This window comes from Sus scrofa, chromosome 8, assembly GCF_000003025.6.
Source record: "Sus scrofa isolate TJ Tabasco breed Duroc chromosome 8, Sscrofa11.1, whole genome shotgun sequence".
NCBI lineage: Eukaryota > Metazoa > Chordata > Mammalia > Artiodactyla > Suidae > Sus > Sus scrofa.
In genome coordinates, this window is record NC_010450.4 from 135,050,070 (window position 1) to 135,068,487 (window position 18,418).

Consider the following 18,418-nt stretch of genomic DNA (forward strand, 5'->3'; position numbering starts at 1 on the left):
TCAAATTCCTTAAGTTAATATCATTTCTTATACTTTTTTTCCATTTTTCTTTGGTAATCGACTCTTGTAACTATCTTTCATGTAACTTTCCCATTTATATTTTAAATTTACATAGATATTACTGGTTTCAGTGTTCCCATTGTGGCTCAGTGGAAACGAATCTGACTAGGAACCTCATAGGTTGTGGGTTCGATCCCTGGCCTCATTCAGTGGGTTAAGGATCCGGCATTGCTGTGAGCTGTGGTATAGGTCACAGATGTGGCTTGGATCCTGTGTGGCTGTGGCTGTGGCGTAGGCTGGCAGCTACAGCTCCCATTCGACCCCTAGCCTGGGAACTTCCATATGCCACGGGTGTGGCTCTAAAAAAAAAAAAAATTTTAAGAAAACGTAGATGTTACTGGTTTCATTTTGAAAAATGGAAGATGGTGTTTACTGACATTTTAATTGAATAGTGCAACTGTCCCTTGAATTGCTATATCATAAAATTATATATCGTACTTCAGTATTCATGTTGGCAATATTTAGATTGGGTTTTTTACCTCAGAAATGACTATATTGTTTAGACCTTCAAAATGTTGAATAAAAATATTTCTTAAAACAGGCTTTTATGTCAAACTCTATAAAAATAAAGTAAAAACAAAATCATATTAATTTGGAACTCATTACCAAATAATAAGCTTTTATAAAGTCTTATTAGAATAATACATCTTTTAAAACTTGAATCAGAATTTTTTTGTTACATTTTATGAAATACAGTCAATAAAGTTTGTTTAATTGATAATTAAATATAGAAAGGAGTATGGGCATGAATTTATCTTAATTACAAATAGATTAATTACTAGTTTAATGTTTTTTGTATGATTGTTTTGTTTTCTAGGGCCTCACCTGTGGCCTATGGAGGTTCCCAGGCTAGGGGTCAAATTGGAGCTATAGCTGCCAGCCTACACCACAGCCACAGCCACAGCCACAGCAGCAAGGGATCTGAGCCGCGTCTGTGACTTACGCCACAGCTCACAGCAACACCAGATCCCCAACCCACTGAGTGGGGCCAGGTTCCACATTCTCATGGATACTAGTCGGGTTCATAACCTGCTGAGGCACGATGGGAACCCCTAGTTAAATGTTTTAGAAGTATCCTAGTGTAGAAAAAATTCTACAGAACATCTACTTAAATTGTACTTAAAATCTAATTGATTTCTCCACATTGAAAAAGACCTTTTCTTTAAACATTCCTTGTAAAAGATCTTGAAATTGCTATAATGTGGCTTATCTTGCCACGTGATATTATATCATTTTTCTTGGCTTGGAAAATACATTCTAAGCAAAATCTACCTTGACTCAATTTATCGTTAATAATGAAGATGCACTAAAATTGGGAAATTAAAAAGAGATCTACTCCTACCTGTTACTCAGCTACCATGCTTTTTTCAACTTGGTGCTTTTAAAAGGGTGGATCCAGTGTCAACATGCAGAGTCCATCATCCTTACATCAACAGACCACCCTAAGTTCTCATCTCACATGTTCTTTTACTTTAGTAAAGGATATAATTTTATATTTTGTACTTATTTTACTCCTTCAAGTTCATCCTTTTTCTCCCCCCTTCCGATTGAGTAAATGTGAATTCCTCGATCTATAAGTTAGCTTGATATTAGCTGTGAAATGCTTTACACAAAAAAATAATCACTAGACACTGCAGGCAAAAGCAGTGCACAGCACAGAAATTGACAACTACAGGAAGCATTTTTTTCTCTTGTAGTATTTTAACTTTGGTTAACCATAAGTATTTATTATGACCATGTGGCAATCATCGACCTTAACACTACTCTTAGTTTACAATATAGACGAGCTTGTGAACATATTTGTCTAAACAAATGCGTTTGTCTAATTTATAATCACAATCACACACATATACAGCCCACAAATACTGCAGCAAAATGTAAGGGTGTCCCCAGCTCCTTCACAGCAGAAATGTATTCTGTCACAGCTCAGGAGCCCAGCAGTCTGGAGCCACGATGGTGGTTCCTTCTGGAGGCTGAGGAAGAGCCCATCCGGCCTCCGATAGCTTTCGGTGGTTGCCGGCAGCCCTTAGACGCAGCCCCCCAGCGTCTGCCTCCGTCTTGCCATCACCTCCCTCGGTGTCACTCTGCTCTCTCCTCTCAGAGAGGGGGAGAAGTCATTGGAGAATGGACCCTTCAGGGGCCCCTGCACATCCAGGACGATGGCATCGCCAGATCCCTGACTCACTACGTAGGCAGAGCTCCTGGTGCCAAAGATGGTCCCTTTCAGAGGTAGCAGGGGTTGGGACTTGAACACGGCTTTTGCAGGGAAGACAGTTAAACTCGGACACCGCCTGTCGAAGGAAGTTTAAATTGGAAACCATTTGGCCTGCTTCTCCTTTTATACTTGGAAAAGAGATCACGTGAACCAACAGAAAGTACATACGCTAGAACCTGGTTGTTATTTCCGTGGAACTGTTCCGTCCCGCTTTCCTGGACTCAGCTTCATTCGCTTTACCTTTTGTCCGACTTGAACGTAAAGGACGTTTTTTGCAGAGCTCGTCCCGTCCACAGCATGTGTTTGTGTCTTTCTAGAAGGTGGACAAGACCATCGTCAACAGACTCTACCTGTCTTTTGTCCTGTATACCTTGCTCAAAGAGACCAGCGTGTGGCGTGTGTCTGAAAAATTTAATATGCCTCGAGGACATATACAAAATCTTCTTTCTGGAGCTGCGGCATTCTCCTCGTGCGTGTTGCATTTCTGTGAGGTAATCCCGCTAGATAGATGATGTATGCTCTGCGCATCTCCTGTTTGAACTGTTACTAAACTCAAAAACCAGTTGGTATCATCTCACAGTTGACTTATTACAAAACACTGAAATTTATTTAAATATATCTTTGTTTTTATCCACTTACAAAAATACTATATATATATATACATATAATATACAAAAATGATAGAATCAACTGAAATGTATAATGAATAAGTCAAAAGTACCTATAGTTATCCGTACTCTTAGAACTATCATCAGTAGTTTCAAGTGTTTGGAATCAGCTCTCAAATAACATTTCTCCGTTGGTGTGGCTTCTGCGTGTCTTTCTCCTGAGTGATGACAGTGTAAAGTGTAGGATTAGTATGTTCCTGATGTCCAGCCACCTGCTGATTACCTAGCACCATACTCTCCCTCTCTTTCTTTTTTAGGGACACACCCTCGGCATATGGAAGTTCCCAGGCTAGGGGTCAAATCAGAGCTGCATCTGTGACCTACACCACAGCCATAGCAATGATGGATCCATAACCCACTGACTAAGGCCAGGGAACGAACCTGCATCCTCATGGATACTAGTTGGTTCGTTAACTGCTGAGCCACAGTGGGAACTCCCCATGTACTCTTGATTGCTGTAGTAATTTCCTATTTTTGCTTCCAATGTCAGGCAGCCACTTTAGTTTCTATATCAAATGTGTATTTTATAAAATAAGAAGAAAACTTTATTTAGGCCATATGCATGTGGGACGGATTTATTTAAGACTTTCTAAAAGAGGCTTTCAGAGTTTCCTTAAATAATGCAACAAAGCTTATCAGACTTTTTTACCCAGATAATTTTTGATGAATTTATAATACAAGCTGTTTTTGCTAATTAAATTTATTCTTTTTGGGTGGCATAGTAATGCTTGTTTCTGTACTTCTGTACTCAATTTTTAAAAACTTGGAGTTCCCATCATGGCTCAGTGGAAACCCATTTGACTAGCATCCATGAGAACCCAGGTTTGATCCCTGGCCTTGCTCAGCGGGTTAAGGATCTGGTGTTGCCGTGAGCTGTGGTGTAGGTCGCAGACATGGCTCAGATCTGGCGTTGCTGTGGCTGTGGTGTAGGCCGGCAGCTGTAGCTCCAATTCGACCCCTAGCCTGGGAACCTCCATATCCTGCGAGTGAGATCTTTTTTAAAAAAACCCTTTTTTTTTTTAGCCATGAATTCTACTTTTAAACTTAAAATTGAATTCATGTGTCCTGTCTTATTCTGTGAATGTATATGGCAGTTAATTCTGTCATATGTGCTAATGAAGAGAGTAAATAATCTACAATTACTTGGCTTTGGATTGATTGATAATTATCTTTCTAAATACCTTTGACTTATCTGATTTGTTGTTATTGTTGTTGATTTAAATTTTTTATTGAAGTGTAGTTGCTTTATAATGTTGCACCAATTTCTGCTGTACAGCAAAGTGATCCCGTCATACATGTGCACACATTCCCTTTCTTATGCTGATTTTTAAAGTTTAGCTTCTATTTCCTCATTATGTGCTAGCTAATCAGTAGACCAAAAACATGGATAATAAGGAGAAGCTGGCCTTTATAATGTATTTTCTTAAGTTTTCTGTGTTCTTCATATTTAAAGGTGCATTCTCTAATATTCTCTTTTTACTTAGCCCTACAAGGATGTGAGCCTTACAGAGTTGTTCACGTGAAAGAATTATAGGTGCAACGTGAAAAACAACTATGATTTGATAGGTGAGCCTAGGGTCAGTCTACCTGACAACTCTCATGAATGTATTTTCAGCATTTTAAAGTTTTTTTTAATAAAAGATTATGTAAGCAAGATAAAATAGTATACTAGTCATATTAGTTAAGATGCTTTTAGCTACAAGTAACAGAAAAACCCCATAGAAATTTAAGCCATAAGGAAAAATGATTATCTTATATAGCAGGAAGGCCAGAGCAAAAGCGCTTTGGGATCGATTGACTCAGTCATTCTCCTGAAGGTTTTGTTTCCTTCTTTTTATGCAGCCATCCTTAGCGCATCGACTACTTCTCGTGGTTGCAAAACAGCTAGCTAGTGTTGTTACACGCATCCCAAATGCTCACAGTGGTACTCAAAGGTTAGAAAGGGAACTTAAGAAAAAAAAAAAAAACTGTTATAGAAAATATCAATCATATATTGAAAAGGACAAGATAATATATAAGGAATACCCATTTACCCAGCAGCTTTAAGAATTACCAACTCATGGCTTCTGATATTATTATTATTATTATTGTTATTATTATTATTATTTGTCTTTTTGCCTTTTTCTAGGGCCGCACCCATGGCACATGGAGGTTCCCAGGCTAGGGGTCGAATAGGAGCTACAGCTGCTGGCCTACGCCAGGGCCACAGCAACTCAGGATCCAAGTCGTGTCTGCAACCTACACCACAGCTCACAGCAATGCCGGATCCCTAACCCACTGAGCAAGGCCAGGGACCGAACCCGCAACCTCATGGTCCCTAGTCGGATTTGTTAGCCACTGAGCCACGACGGGAACTCCTGATGTTATTCTTTTAAATATTGCTGTACTGAGCTTTCTCTTGCACCTGAATCCTTCCATATGTAGTGTTTTGTCTTCAGGATAAATTTCCAGATATAGGAATTGTCTCCAGTCATTTGGGGAAGAAAAACTTTGCATCCAGTTGGCCGATGTTTTGATACAAATGAACAGAATTCTTCCCATTGACTTATTTTTCAATTCCCAGCCTGTTTCCTCACCCTAAAGCTGTTTCATCAAATTGCTCAGTCTCTGCCCTGTTTCCTCCTAATATTTTTGCTTGGAGTCTTTGTTCACCTCTGGCTTAACCCAGCTTCCAGAGTTTACCCAAGGGAGAGTCCTCTGTGAGGCCACTACCATGAAAACTAGACTTTGAAATAACTTCCCAAATTTAAAGTCCGCATATTTCTTTGTACTCTGCAGGAACTGGAGGAGTTCTGGGTCTACAGAGCGCTTTTGGTGGAACTGACCAAGAAGCTGACTTACTGTGTAAAGGCGGAGCTGATCCCTCTCATGGAAGTGGCTGGAGTGTTAGAGGTTAGTAGCGCCCGTTTCCTGATGGCGGTGCCGACAGCTAACAGAAAAATCCGGTTTTACTGTCGTGTCACAGTTTAAGTGACAACAATAGCCTTATTGCTCATTTTTCATGGGACTCTTTTTTTTTTTTTTTTTGTCTTTTTAAAAAAATAAATTTCTGCCTTGACCTCCCAGAAATCCCTGTTCCTCCATGAGCAGTTCTGGTGAAAAATCACATTTGTGGGAAAAAATAACAGGGGGGCCAAGGGGGCCTTCCCTACATATGTGTGTGCTACCCTCATTCTTAGCATCCCTTCCTTCCTCCACCCCAGCAAAGAGTCCCGCTTCTGTCAGTGTAGACAGTGCTTGTGGAAGGTAGTGGTAACTAGGTGGATTGTTTACATTTTTTAAGAGAGTGGGAATAAAGTATCTCCAGCTGGTTTCTTTACTTTCTGTTTTGCGCGCGCGTGTGCACACACACACACACACACACACGTGCCCCGAGCAGATGGTGAGAACATTTTCGGGATACTGCACTAAAGCATTTGATTGGGGATCTGAAATAATACCCATAGCCTAAATGCTCTAGTGAGTGTCTCAGTTCCGATTGCAACACACGTCAGTGGACATAAGCTGCACAGAAAGCCAGCTCTCTGCGGTCAGATGGGAACCACCCAAGTGCATCTTTTATTTATTTATTTATTTATTTATTTATTTTGTCTTTTTGTCTTTTTGTTGTTGTTGTTGCTATTTCTTGGGCCGCTCCCGCGGCATATGGAGGTTCCCAGGCTAGGGGTCTGATCGGAGCTGTAGCCACCGGCCTACGCCAGAGCCACAGCAGCGGGGGATCCGAGCCGCGTCTGCAACCTACACCACAGCTCACGGCAACGCCGGATCGTGAACCCACTGAGCAAGGGCAGGGACCGAACCCGCAACCTCATGGTTCCTAGTCGGATTCGTTAACCACTGCGCCACAACGGGAACTCCCCCAAGTGCATCTTTTAAAAATTCTCCGGATGCTAATGTGTTCTCTCTCCATATGTACTTCATTATCTTAGTTTATTCCTGTCTCTTGCATGTGAATGTTTTTCCTTCAATAAGATACTTATTTTTTCCTAAACCCACATTCTGGTCCCAATGATTTTTGTCATACTTCTCAGGGTCGAGCAAAACAGTTATACAATGCTGGTTATAAAAGTCTGGCACACTTAGCTAATGCAGATCCTGAAGTGCTGATAAGGACCATTGATCATTTATCCAGACGCCAGGCCAAGCAAATTGTTTCATCAGCCAAGGTAAGCAAACAAACCATTATTTAATCTTTTGATATTTTGCAGTGTAATCTCCTTATATTTTAGATATAAAAGCAAAAACATTTGACTGTAGATGCAAAAGTGTACACTCAACAATATGTGGTTAAAAACAGTGCATGTCTTAGGACACAAGGCTTGCTAACAAGAGGAAAAGGGGCTCCTAAAAAGTACAGACACCTTCAAGCGTTCATTGAAGCACAAGGAACTCTGGGACACGTTGAATTCTGCCTCTCACCCCTCCTCACAGAAGTCCTTTCCTCAGCATCCCCGACGCCCGGTCTTCCCACCTTTAAATGCCTTCGCTGACCAGGGCCTTACAACCTCCAAAATTAGGTAGTTCTGTGTTTGGACTCAGAGTTTTTACAAAGAGCGTCCCAATAGAATGAGGCTGCCTTAAAATGTCAACCGTGGCACCGTGACATTACCCTGTGGAACCAGGCTCTGCCTCTGTGCGTCTGCTCATTCTTCACATACTTAAAAACAGCTCTTGTTGCCCCCAAGGGTTTCTCTTTTTCTTTTCTAGTTCTTTATCTGTGGTAAGTAATCTGTAGCCTCATCTAGTTGGAGGCTGCTCCCAACCCTGGTGTCCCTCTGCAGGACATGGTCCAGTGGTCATTACCCTCCCGCGCCATGTGGGTAAGTGCGTCACACAGCATCTGGGATTATTTCCTCCTTCTTCTTCTTTTTTGTCTTTTTTTGCCCTTTCTAGGGCTGCACCTGCAGTACATGGAGGTTCCCAGGCTAGGGCTCGAATCAGAACTGTAGCCACCGGCCTACGCCACAGCCATACCAACACGGGATCTGAGCTGCGTCTGCGACCTACACCACAGCTCACGGCAACGCCGGATCCTTAACCCACTGAGTGAGGCCAGGGATCGAACCCCCAACCTCATGGTTCTTAGTCGTATTTGTTAACCACCGCGCCACGACGGGAACTCCGAGATTATTTCCTTCTTGATCTCAACTTTATTTATTTATTTATTTATTTTTTTGTCTTTTTGCTATTTCTTGGGCCGCTCCCGCGGCATATGGAGGTTCCCAGGCTAGGGGTTGAATCGGAGCTGTAGCCACCGGCCTACACCAGAGCCACAGCAACTCGGGATCTGAGCTGCGTCTGCAACCTACACCACAGCTCACGGCAACGCCGGATCGTGAACCCACTGAGCAAGGGCAGGGACCGAACCCGCAACCTCATGGTTCCTAGTCGGATTCACTAACCACTGCGCCACGACGGGAACTCCTTGATCTCAACTTTAGTTCTAGCCTTCTGGTCTGAAATTGCATAGTTTTTTGTTTTTTTTTTTTTAATTTCGTCGTTATGCTGTTGTCATATATAGATCAGAATTAGCTAAAAAGTAAATTTCCATTTTACTTTTTGGGATCCTGCTCACATTGTTTATATTACTTTAATTGACCTTCCAAGAGCCCTTCAAGGTGGCAGAGCTGGTTTTATATTAGGTTACATAGGACACTGTTACGTGTTCCATTAGATTAGTTCTTTGGGTTGGTAGGAATGAAGTTGCAGTTATTTCCATCGCTATAGCACTTAGCACATTTTTCAGCCGGTAGTAGATGTTTAACAAATGTTTGAATAAATAAAGAAATGAGAGTAAAAGAAATTAAGTGATTTACCCAAGGAAACACAGCTCGTCAGTAAGTGGTCGAGCACGACTGTGGAGTTAGACTATTATTAAGGATACAAAGGGAGCTGCCATAATAATGGCCAAAATAAGTGGCTTTCACTGTTTATTAGACAAGTTCAAGCACAGGCAGTTCATGGGTGACACGAGGAATCCGTGGTGTGTCCCAGGACCCACCCTACTTCTGCCTCATTGCTCAGCCAGCCTTACTACCTGGTTTCCATCTTATGGATTAAGGTCCAGCTCTTGTTCCCACTGTCTCTCCTGCTTTCCAGCCGCTTGAAAGAGCAAAGTGGATATGCCGTGCGGGATTTTGAGTAGAAGAGTCGGTTAGAGGTTGCAAATAGGGGAGCCAGAATGGAAATAAAGAAACCAGCTATGATTATATTGAGGTTAAACAGTTTTTTGTAGGAATGCCACGAAAATGATGCGTGTCCTTAGCACATCATATCAGGAACCACAGGATGTCACTTTATCCCATTACTGATAACGTCTTTAATCATTTGGTTAAGGAAGTGTCATCTGGCAAGTTTGTCTACTGTCAAGTTTTTATTTTTCCCTTTGTAATTAGTATTCTGGGAAAGGATACTTTGGGACTATGCAGATGCCTTCGTCTTCATTACGCTTTCACACACTTGTTTTAGCATCCACTGATCGTTTTCGCCTGACTCGCTTATTTCTATATCTGTCAAATGGTGACTTTCTACCTCCGTTATTCCTTCTACATTTATTTATTGGCATTTTACTTTGAGAAAAGACTTCCCTTCCTCATTTATTTCTCCGTTTATTTATATCAGAATGAACCACTGTTTCATACTTATCAAGGCGTTACAACCCATTACTGTCATTAAAGATGGCCTCAGAGTTGGCCAGCAGGTGCCCCTGCCAGCTGGTCCCTGGGCCTTTTTGACCTGTTCCCATTATTACTGGAGTACTTTCTTAATTTCTGGCTCTATCTGTCAAGGCTAGTCATTGGGAACAGACACCACACAGTCATTTGAACAGGAAAGTGTAACGTAAAGAATGAGTCCCTAGTAACAGAGGGTACTAGTTGGCTTCTCAGGGAGAGACAAATTGCTGCAAGTAATTTGCTGTTCATGGCGTCCTCTGTGTTCTAGTGATGCTGACACGTGAGCTTGGGTGGTTTACTTGTTACTCTTGTTGATCCGTGGAGTGTTTACAGGATGTGCTGGGAAGTTCATTTTACATGCTCACCAGCTGCTGGAAAGCTTAGCTAATTACATTATAATTCCCTTTATATAATGCTAGAAAATGCTAGGTTTTATATCGAATTGGTAGAGAGTGGGTTTTTTCTCTATGTGATTTTGTTAAGCTTTTTATTACAGAAATGTTATAAGTAGTATAAGTATTTCATACCAATAATATACACAAAACCAGCCGCAACAAACACCAACATGTTACTTCTAGTGTTTTAAAGGAACAGGAGGAAGATCATTATTCAGCAAATACTCACGGACACCCATTATGCACCGTGTTTAGAAACACTTCCTTTGCTCATTATACTTCTTTCGAAATTAACCATGTTAACTTTAGGAGCTGGAATAAAACTTCTCTTTGAAACTTTGATAGGTTTTTAAAAGATAGCATACTAAACTTTGAGGAGTAATGAAATACATATATAAAGGATAATATTTTCAAGAACTAATTAAATTTTTGCAAAGTTGTCTTGAATTTTATAGATTAAAAGTTAATTTTTAAGTGGTTGACTCTTCAATAAAACAAATCTTTGAGAGTATTAAAGCTCCCTTATTTTTGGTATACCAAGTGCAATGATCAGCTAAAGTGGCTTTAACTAAATGCCTCAGCTTCATATTCTATAATCATTTGTTCTTAAGTGGCTATCTTTCAATCTCATTATCAGTTTTAATGTCTAGATTGCTGATATGTAGGGATTCCGGTATCTAATAGATGATGGTAAAATGTTAGCAGTTCTCTAGCAGTGCGTGTTTTTGCCTCATGTCTTGATTTTTTTCATCATAGATGCTGTTGCATGAAAAAGCAGAGGCTTTGCAAGAAGAAGTGGAAGAGTTATTGAGATTACCTTCTGATTTCCCTAGTATTACGGCCTCTTCCATTGAAAAGGCATGAAGCTGTCCAATGAGCATTTTTATATATGAATTATTTATTATATATATGTTTTATTAAAGACTCCCTCTAATTTATAAACGAAAAAATATATTTTAATTATAAAGAACTATTGATGATGTTTGACTATACCTCTTACCCATAATTGCATAAATAATTACACATTTCTCTGCTTCAAAAGCTGGTATCTGGCACAAAAATGAAATCTAATTTTCTCAACACACCTTTGTAACCAGATCTTTCATTATTCTCTAACACATTTCTTTCATCAAACTGGACTATTGGAAATCCTGGAATTTTCCCTGGGCTTCCCAAACCCACCATTTGCTACTCCCAGTGCGTGGAAAATTATCTTTAAAATGTACTGTATACTTTTAAGTTTCACCTCAAAATGTACGAATACTTTAAATCTCAAATAGAAATGCTTTCTTCTCTGACACTGTCCAGGTTCAGCCCCGCCCCCACCCCACACTTGGGTTCTTTCCCTCCTCTAAGGATTGTGGGCCCCTCATTTAGGCCCGTGTCTTTTTTTGGTCTTTTTTTTTTTTTTTTTGTCTTTGTTGTTGTTGTTGTTGCTATCTCTTGGGCCACTCCCGCGGCATATGGAGGTTCCCAGGCTAGGGGTCTAATCGGAGCTGTAGCCACCGGCCTACGCCAGAGCCACAGCAGCGGGGGATCCGAGCCGCGTCTGCAACCTACACCACAGCTCACAGCAACGCGGGATTGTTAACCCACTGAGCAAGGGCAGGGACCGAACCCGCAACCTCATGGTTCCTAGTCGGATTTGTTAACCACTGCGCCACAACAGGAACTCCGCCCGTGTCTTTTTAATGCCACTAGTCTGAGGTCTCCTGGAGGCCAAGTCCTTCGTTATCATCTCCCTGCCACACAGCACCTACCGCGGCTTTCTGTGCAAAGGAAGGACCTCTATAAAAATGAATTCTGCTCAAATGAATAATTGAAAGGTTCTCTTCAAACACAGCTTAAATATTGCCTTCCCCCCTCCCTTTTCAGATTCATAGGTTAATGTAGATGACCAGTTAAGCTGAGAAAAAGTCATAACTAGCAATATTTATATGTACTGAACTGGCTTAGCTAAAGTTTTCCTCACCTGTGAGGCATCCATTGGAAACTTCACAAATAGATCCACAGTCTAAGTTCTTTGGGCTTTAACATTTTCTTTTCCTCTTTTCTTTCCTTTTTTTTTTTTTTTTTAGGGCCACACCCACAGCATATGGAGGTTCCCAGGCTAGGGGTCGAATCGGAGCTACAGCTGCCAGCCTACACCACAGCCACAGCAATGGGGGATCCGAGCCACATCTGCCACCTACACCACAGCTCACAGCAATGCCAGATGCTTAACTCACTGAGTGAGGCCAGGGATCGAACCTGCAACCTCATGGTTCCTAACCGGATTCGTTTCTGCTGCTCCACGATGGGGACTCCTGCTCTAACGTTTTAGATCATTATAATATGGACGCACCTCGCACCTCGGAGATATTGTGGGTTCAGTTTCAGACCACCATGACAACGCAGCTAAGCAAGTCACATGAGTGCTTTGGCTTCCCAGTGCGTGTAAGGTTACGCTACACTACCCTGCGGTCTGTCATGTGCAATAGCAGTATGTCTAAAACAGTATGTATACACCACAATTAAGAATACTCTGTTAAATACTAACCATCATCGGAGCCCTCAGTAAGTCATAAATCTTTGTGCAGTGGATACATCAAAGCTCACTGATCAAAGAAAGATCACTGTAAGAAATATAATAACAACAAAAAAAGTTTGAAGTATTGCTAGAAATAGCAAAGTGTGATAGAGAGACGTGGAGTGAGCAAATGCTGTCGGAAAAGTGATGTCATTAAAGCAACTTGCCCAAGGTCATGTGAGATTAGTTGCCCAGAGGAGGGATTTAGACCCCGCCAATCCCGGTTCCAAGTCTGTGCCCTTGACTACTATACAATATTGTCTCGGGTGAATTTCCCATTTTGTCCTAAGTTTCCTTTCTCCTGCTGTTGGCTTTGCTCCTAGCGATACACTGCATCCCTCCCACCTCGCCCGTTCGCGTGAGGCGCAGGACGGCATCCTGAGGTCCTGGTAGGAGCCCGGGCTGTACAGCACGTGTTCCATTTGTTGCCGCCGAAAGGATCCTAAAAGAGCAGCTGGCTCGCTTGCGGGCGGCTTGGGTGCAGCCACTGAGGTGTGTTCCAGAGTCCAGTCTTCAGGGTGTTAAAATCTAGAAGCCCCCTCAAAAAACAAAAAACAACCACCACCAAAAAAATCTAGAAGCTGCCGTTTTATTAGTCTGCCCGTGTGGGTAAGGCTCTAAGTCCTGGTTCTTGCGCACCAGTGTATAACAGACCGATTCGTGATCCCGCTTGAATTCGGTTCACTGAAGATGAGAGACGGCAGGGTGGAAGACTATCTTCACAGAAACTCGAAAACCCTGTTCCTGTGGTCTCCCTCAGCCCCGATCAATGTCTCTCGAGGTCTGTCCAACGGAAAGGCTATACCGGGGGAGGGATGGGACATTAGCCCTAAAAGACAAATTTTTTGGCCACACCCGCAGCATGGGGAAATTCCTGGGCCAGGGATCGAACATGCGCCCCAGCAGCGACCCAAGCCGCTGCCATGACATCACCGAACCCTCAACCCTCTATGCCACAAGAAAACTCCAAAAGATATTAAAATGTAAAGAAATTGGAACAGTTCAGCTCTTGAGAAGAATGGAAAGGGAGCCCAGTGGAAACGGTGGAGAATAAAAATAGATTCAAATACATTTAAAAACTTAATGTTTAGTAAATATGCTCTTTTCAGGTTTGATGGTTAGAAACCCAGGTATATCTAGCTTAAGAGAGAAAATTCAGTAGCCAAATTCTCAAACCATGGCAGCGATAGGACGGGAACCAGAAGGCACCTCGGAACCAGCCAGCTCTTCTTTGCCAGGCAGCTCTGGAGGGACTGACCCGACAGCTTCAAGTCAAGGCGAAAAGAGCTCTCCTCGGGCCCTGCATGGAGAGAAGCCCCTGGGGGGATTTCTGATTGGTCAAACTGGTCCTTTGCCCACCTCTGTATCCTGGGTGTCCAGTGTTTTAGTTTTTTCAGAAGTCAGAGGGGAGGGGTGACAAGCAGAGAAATCAATAGCTAGTACAGGTGACACTTGGGTCACAGAGAAGAAGACAGATGACTCAGTGAACGGAGTTCGAGCAACTGCTGCCTCGAGTTTTAGGAAAATGTTAAGCTGAATTTCTACCTGTGTCCTTAAACCAAGTGAAATTTTAGACAAATGAAAGGGTTTGAGAGTGGCCATTCTGATGATGTCAGCTGAATGCACTGAAGCGTTGGGAAGGTACCTGCAGTTCCCTTGTATCAAAAGCTTCAACATGTTAAAATATCAGCAACTCCAATGCGGTGTCAAGCTCCCCTTATTTCTTCCAAGCTATGAGTAAGCTTGCCCATTTCTAGGATGCCTAACTTCACCAAGATCTGTCTTTCTTTTTTTGGAGGAGGGGTGCACCCGCAGCATACAGAAGTTCCCAGGCTAAGGGTCAAATCAGCTGCCGGCCTACACCACAGCCACAGCAACTCGGGATCCAAGCCACATCTGTGACCTACACCACAGCTCATGGCAACGCCGGATCCTTAACCCACTGAGCGAGGCCAGGGATCGAACCTGCAACCTCATGGTTCCCAGTCAGATTTCCTCAACCACTGAGCCACGACAGGAACTCCCAAAAAGAGTAGATTCTAACAGGTGCTGCTGAAACTTCTTGCTTGTCGATGCAGCAGGAGGAAACATCTTTCCCATTGTTTATTCCAAATGCATAAATGGCTAGTGGCTTCATTCACACAGATTCATAATGGCTAGTGGCTTCACTCACAGAGTGGTTACTAGGTTCCTATGTCTACAGGGTGTGAGCAGGCCAAGTTCAAGGCATCCCATCCCAGGCTGCTGTTTCGCTGGAGTGCACTTCAGTGATCTCTGTTGAATGGGGAGCTTGAATTCTGCTCTTGGAAACACGGGCTCTGGCTGGTCTCTGCCGGGATTGTAAGGGAATTTTTCCATCGGTAAATCAAATTGCTTGGAAGAGAATGACCTCCATTCCTTTCATTTCCGAAACCATTTGTCACATCCATATTGCGAGTTAGGAGACTTCTGAGTGCTGGGAGTTCCCACTATGGCGCAACGGAAACAAATCCAACTAGTATCTGTGAGGACGCAGTTTTAATCCCTGGCCTTGCTCAGTGGGTTAAGGATACAGCATTGCCATGAGCTGTGGTGTGAGTCGCAGACACAGTTTGGATCCTGAGTTGCTGTGGCTGTGGTGTAGGCCAGCAGCTGTAGCTCCGATTAGATCCCTAGCCTGTGAACTTCTACATGCCAGGGGTGTGGCCCTAAAAAGCAAAAACAAACAAACAAACAAAAAAACACTTCTGAGTATTATTTGGGTATTTTATTTAAGCACTTCAGTTTCGTGTTGCTTATAAGCCAAACTAAAATCATAGGTTTGTTTGTTTCTTTCTTTTTATGGCTGCACCCAGGGCATATGGAAGCTCCCAGGCTATGGGTCGAATCAAAGCTGCAGCTACCGGCCTACACCGCAGGCACATTAACACTGGATCCAAGCCACATCTGTGACCTGCACCATAGCTTGCAGCAATGCCAGATCCTTAAGCCACTGAGCAAGGCCAACTCGCTCATGGATGCTAGTTGGGTTCTTAACCCCCTGAGCCACAACGAGAACTCCAACCTTCACTTTCTATTGAGGGTCGACACCTGCCCCCTTCTCCCACTCTCCCCCAAGGAGATGGGCCTAATGTCAGCTGTCCCCTGACTGCAAATTGCAAAACCGAACTAACGCCATAGGCTATGAGTGTATGAGGTGGCTTTTCTGTCTCTGCCACTTCTCAGCAGATGGCCTGACATACATATCACATTCTGGTTTATGTTTATTCAATAATACAATTATTGTCTTTCTCTTCTTTGTAGAGAGATTTTCTGGGCTGTGAAGAGATCTTGATTTTAATCACATTTCCCCAACAAACGCCAACTGGTTAGCGGTGTTCAAATGCAAACTCTTTAAAACTCAGAGGTGAGATCCTTAACCCACTGAGAAAGGCCAGGGATCAAACCCACAACCTCATGGTTCCTAGAGGGATTCTCTTCCACTGAGCCATGACAGGAACCCTGGCAAAGGACTTTTTTTAAGGACTGAACTGTGTCCCCCTAAACTTATTTGTTGAAGCCCTCAACCCCCAATACCTCAGATTTTGAGTGTACATGGAGATAGAGTCTTAAAGACATAATGAAGGCAAAATAAGGCCATTAGAGTGGACCTCACTCCAATATGAATGGCGTCCTTCTAAGAGGAGATTAGGACACAGACGCACAGAGGGAAGACCTCTGAATGCACAGCAAGAAGACGGCCGTCTACAAGCCAAGGAGAGAGGCCTCAATACAAACCATTGCTGTCAACAGCTTCATCTCAGGTTTCTAGACTCCAGAATAGTGAGAAAAGAAATTCCTGTTGGTTAAGCCCCCAGTCTGCTGTACTTTTTTATGACAGCCCTTGTAAACTAACGTAGACGTGTACAAATCTTTTACAGAAAATAATACCATTGTTAAAAGTCCTCAAAGCTGCAACGGAAAATCCTCACGAGAGAGATGACTTTTGAGTTTGGTTCTGAAAAACGAAGGGGAACTGTTGGCACCCAGTGAGCTTGTAAGCATTATTTGGAGTTGCTCTGCTTATTTTGAGAAAAAAGCACTTGCCATTTTGCCAAAAAAAAAAAAAAAAAAAGAGTAAATCTGAAACACCAAGCTTAAGGCTATAATTTAGTATCGATGAAATAAACACAAGCAAGAAATTCATTTAAACCTCATTCAAACAGCAATGTGTGCCAGAGACAATGTGGAAGCTGCCTGGATTGCTTTGATAGGGTTTTGTGGTGAGCTAATCTTAGGGCAACAGATGACCAATTAGGCCATTGAATCTATTGGCTGGAATCCATGTTGCTGAGTGTTTGTACCATGGTCAGCCCCGGGGCCTGCAGCTGCCTCGCGGGATGGATGTGGTGCACAGCCACGTGGCACATCCCAGCTGCCTCCTAGTGTGATCTGGAGAGCTGCAGAGGTGGGAAAACCAAAACCCACGCTCTGCTTCCTAGACGTCTTCGCGGCTAGGGCTGCAGACGTGAACGAGCTTACACCAGAAGACGCGCGCCCGCCTCTCCTGCACACCACTCGCCTGCCCTGGAGAGGCTGACTCTCTCTACCTCAGGTTTCTGGGTCTGTAAAACCCAGGCGACAGCATCCACCCAACAGGGTTGCTGGGAGAACTGAGCGGAGTCATACAAACTGCTTGGGATGGCACATGGTATCAGTAAGCGCTGGCTTTATTCTCATCTTGGTTGTGGTGGTTACTTTGAAGGTGGATGTGCAGTGCAGGCCATCTCGATGCTATGTGGCCATCCTCCTCTGCCAAGTGCTGCCCTGGGGTTTTCTACAGCCTGGGTCTGGCACCCATCATCAGCTTCCTGTGTGTCCCGAGGCCGCTGGTCATGGATCAAGGCTGTGCAAGTGTGCCTTTAAGTCCTGCTTCAGCCTCCCATTCCCTGGTGGGCCAATTCTGCGAGATGCCTTTTATTTATTTATTTATTTATTTATTTAGGTCTTTCTAGGGCTGCATGTGCGGCATATGGAGGCTCCCAGGCTAAGGGTCGAAGCAGAGCTACAGCTGCCAGCCTGCGCCACAACCACAGTAACATGGAATCCGAGCCACGTCTGCAACCTACACCATAGCCCACTGCAAAGTTGGATCCTTAACCCACTGAGCGAGGCCAGGGATTGACCCCACATCCTCATGGAGACGAGTCGGATTCATCACTGCTGAGCGGCAATGGGAACTTTTACAACATGCTCTTGAGACTCGGGACAGAGGCCCAGCCTGGAGCGCTCTCTTCCACGCCCTACAGTAATTTTGTTAGGGCTTAATTACGTTTTTAGAAATCCCTTTTTTTTTTTTATTGCAAAAATCTGTTTTTATTTTTGGGCATCACGTTTTTTTCAGAGGTTGACAACAAAAGTGTGTCCTGAATTCAGTTCATGGATTTTTTTTTTTCCCTTTTTAAAAAAATTAATTAATTAATTAGTTTTTAAAAATTATTCAAATGAATTTATCACATCTGTAGTTGTATATTGATCATCACAATCTGATTTCACAGGATTTCCATCCCACAACCCAAGCACATCCCCCCACCCCCCAAACTGTCTCCTCTGGAGACCATAAGTTTTTCAGTGTCTGTGAGTCAGCATCTGTTCTGCAGAGAAATTCAGTGTGTCCTTTCTTCAGATTCCACACATCAGTGAAAGCATTTGATGTTGGTGTCTCATTGTATGGCTGACTTCACTTAGCATGATAGATTCTAGATCCACCCATGTTGCTAAAAGAAATCCCTTTCTTGAGTTCCTGTTGTGGCTCAGTGGTAACAAACCTGAGTAGTACCCATGAGGACACAGGTTTGATCCTCTCTTAGAGGGTTAAG

At 43.1% G+C, this 18,418-nt stretch overlaps 1 protein-coding gene and 1 long non-coding RNA gene across 14 annotated transcripts in view; one reads left to right on the top strand and one right to left on the bottom strand.

Annotated features, from left to right (window-relative positions):
• The window catches only part of HELQ (helicase, POLQ-like), a 34,935-nt gene extending 23,953 nt beyond the window's left edge, over positions 1 to 10,982 (top strand). For 9 of the 12 annotated variants that reach the window (XM_013989414.2, XM_013989417.2, XM_003129349.4 and 6 more), the window contains 4 exons: positions 2,593 to 2,766; positions 5,722 to 5,835; positions 6,975 to 7,109; positions 10,769 to 10,982. In XM_013989414.2, the coding sequence (XP_013844868.1) occupies positions 2,593 to 2,766; positions 5,722 to 5,835; positions 6,975 to 7,109; positions 10,769 to 10,876 (531 nt within the window). In that variant the 3' untranslated portion in view covers positions 10,877 to 10,982. Of the gene's footprint in view, positions 1 to 2,592; positions 2,767 to 5,721; positions 5,836 to 6,974; positions 7,110 to 10,768 lie in introns of those variants that run through there. The other 3 variants (XM_013989415.2, XR_001304088.2, XM_013989416.2) reach the window with 3 other exon arrangements.
• The window catches only part of LOC102167078, a 95,260-nt gene that overhangs the window by 14,891 nt on the left and 61,951 nt on the right, over positions 1 to 18,418 (bottom strand). The gene's annotated exons all lie outside the window — the stretch shown is intronic.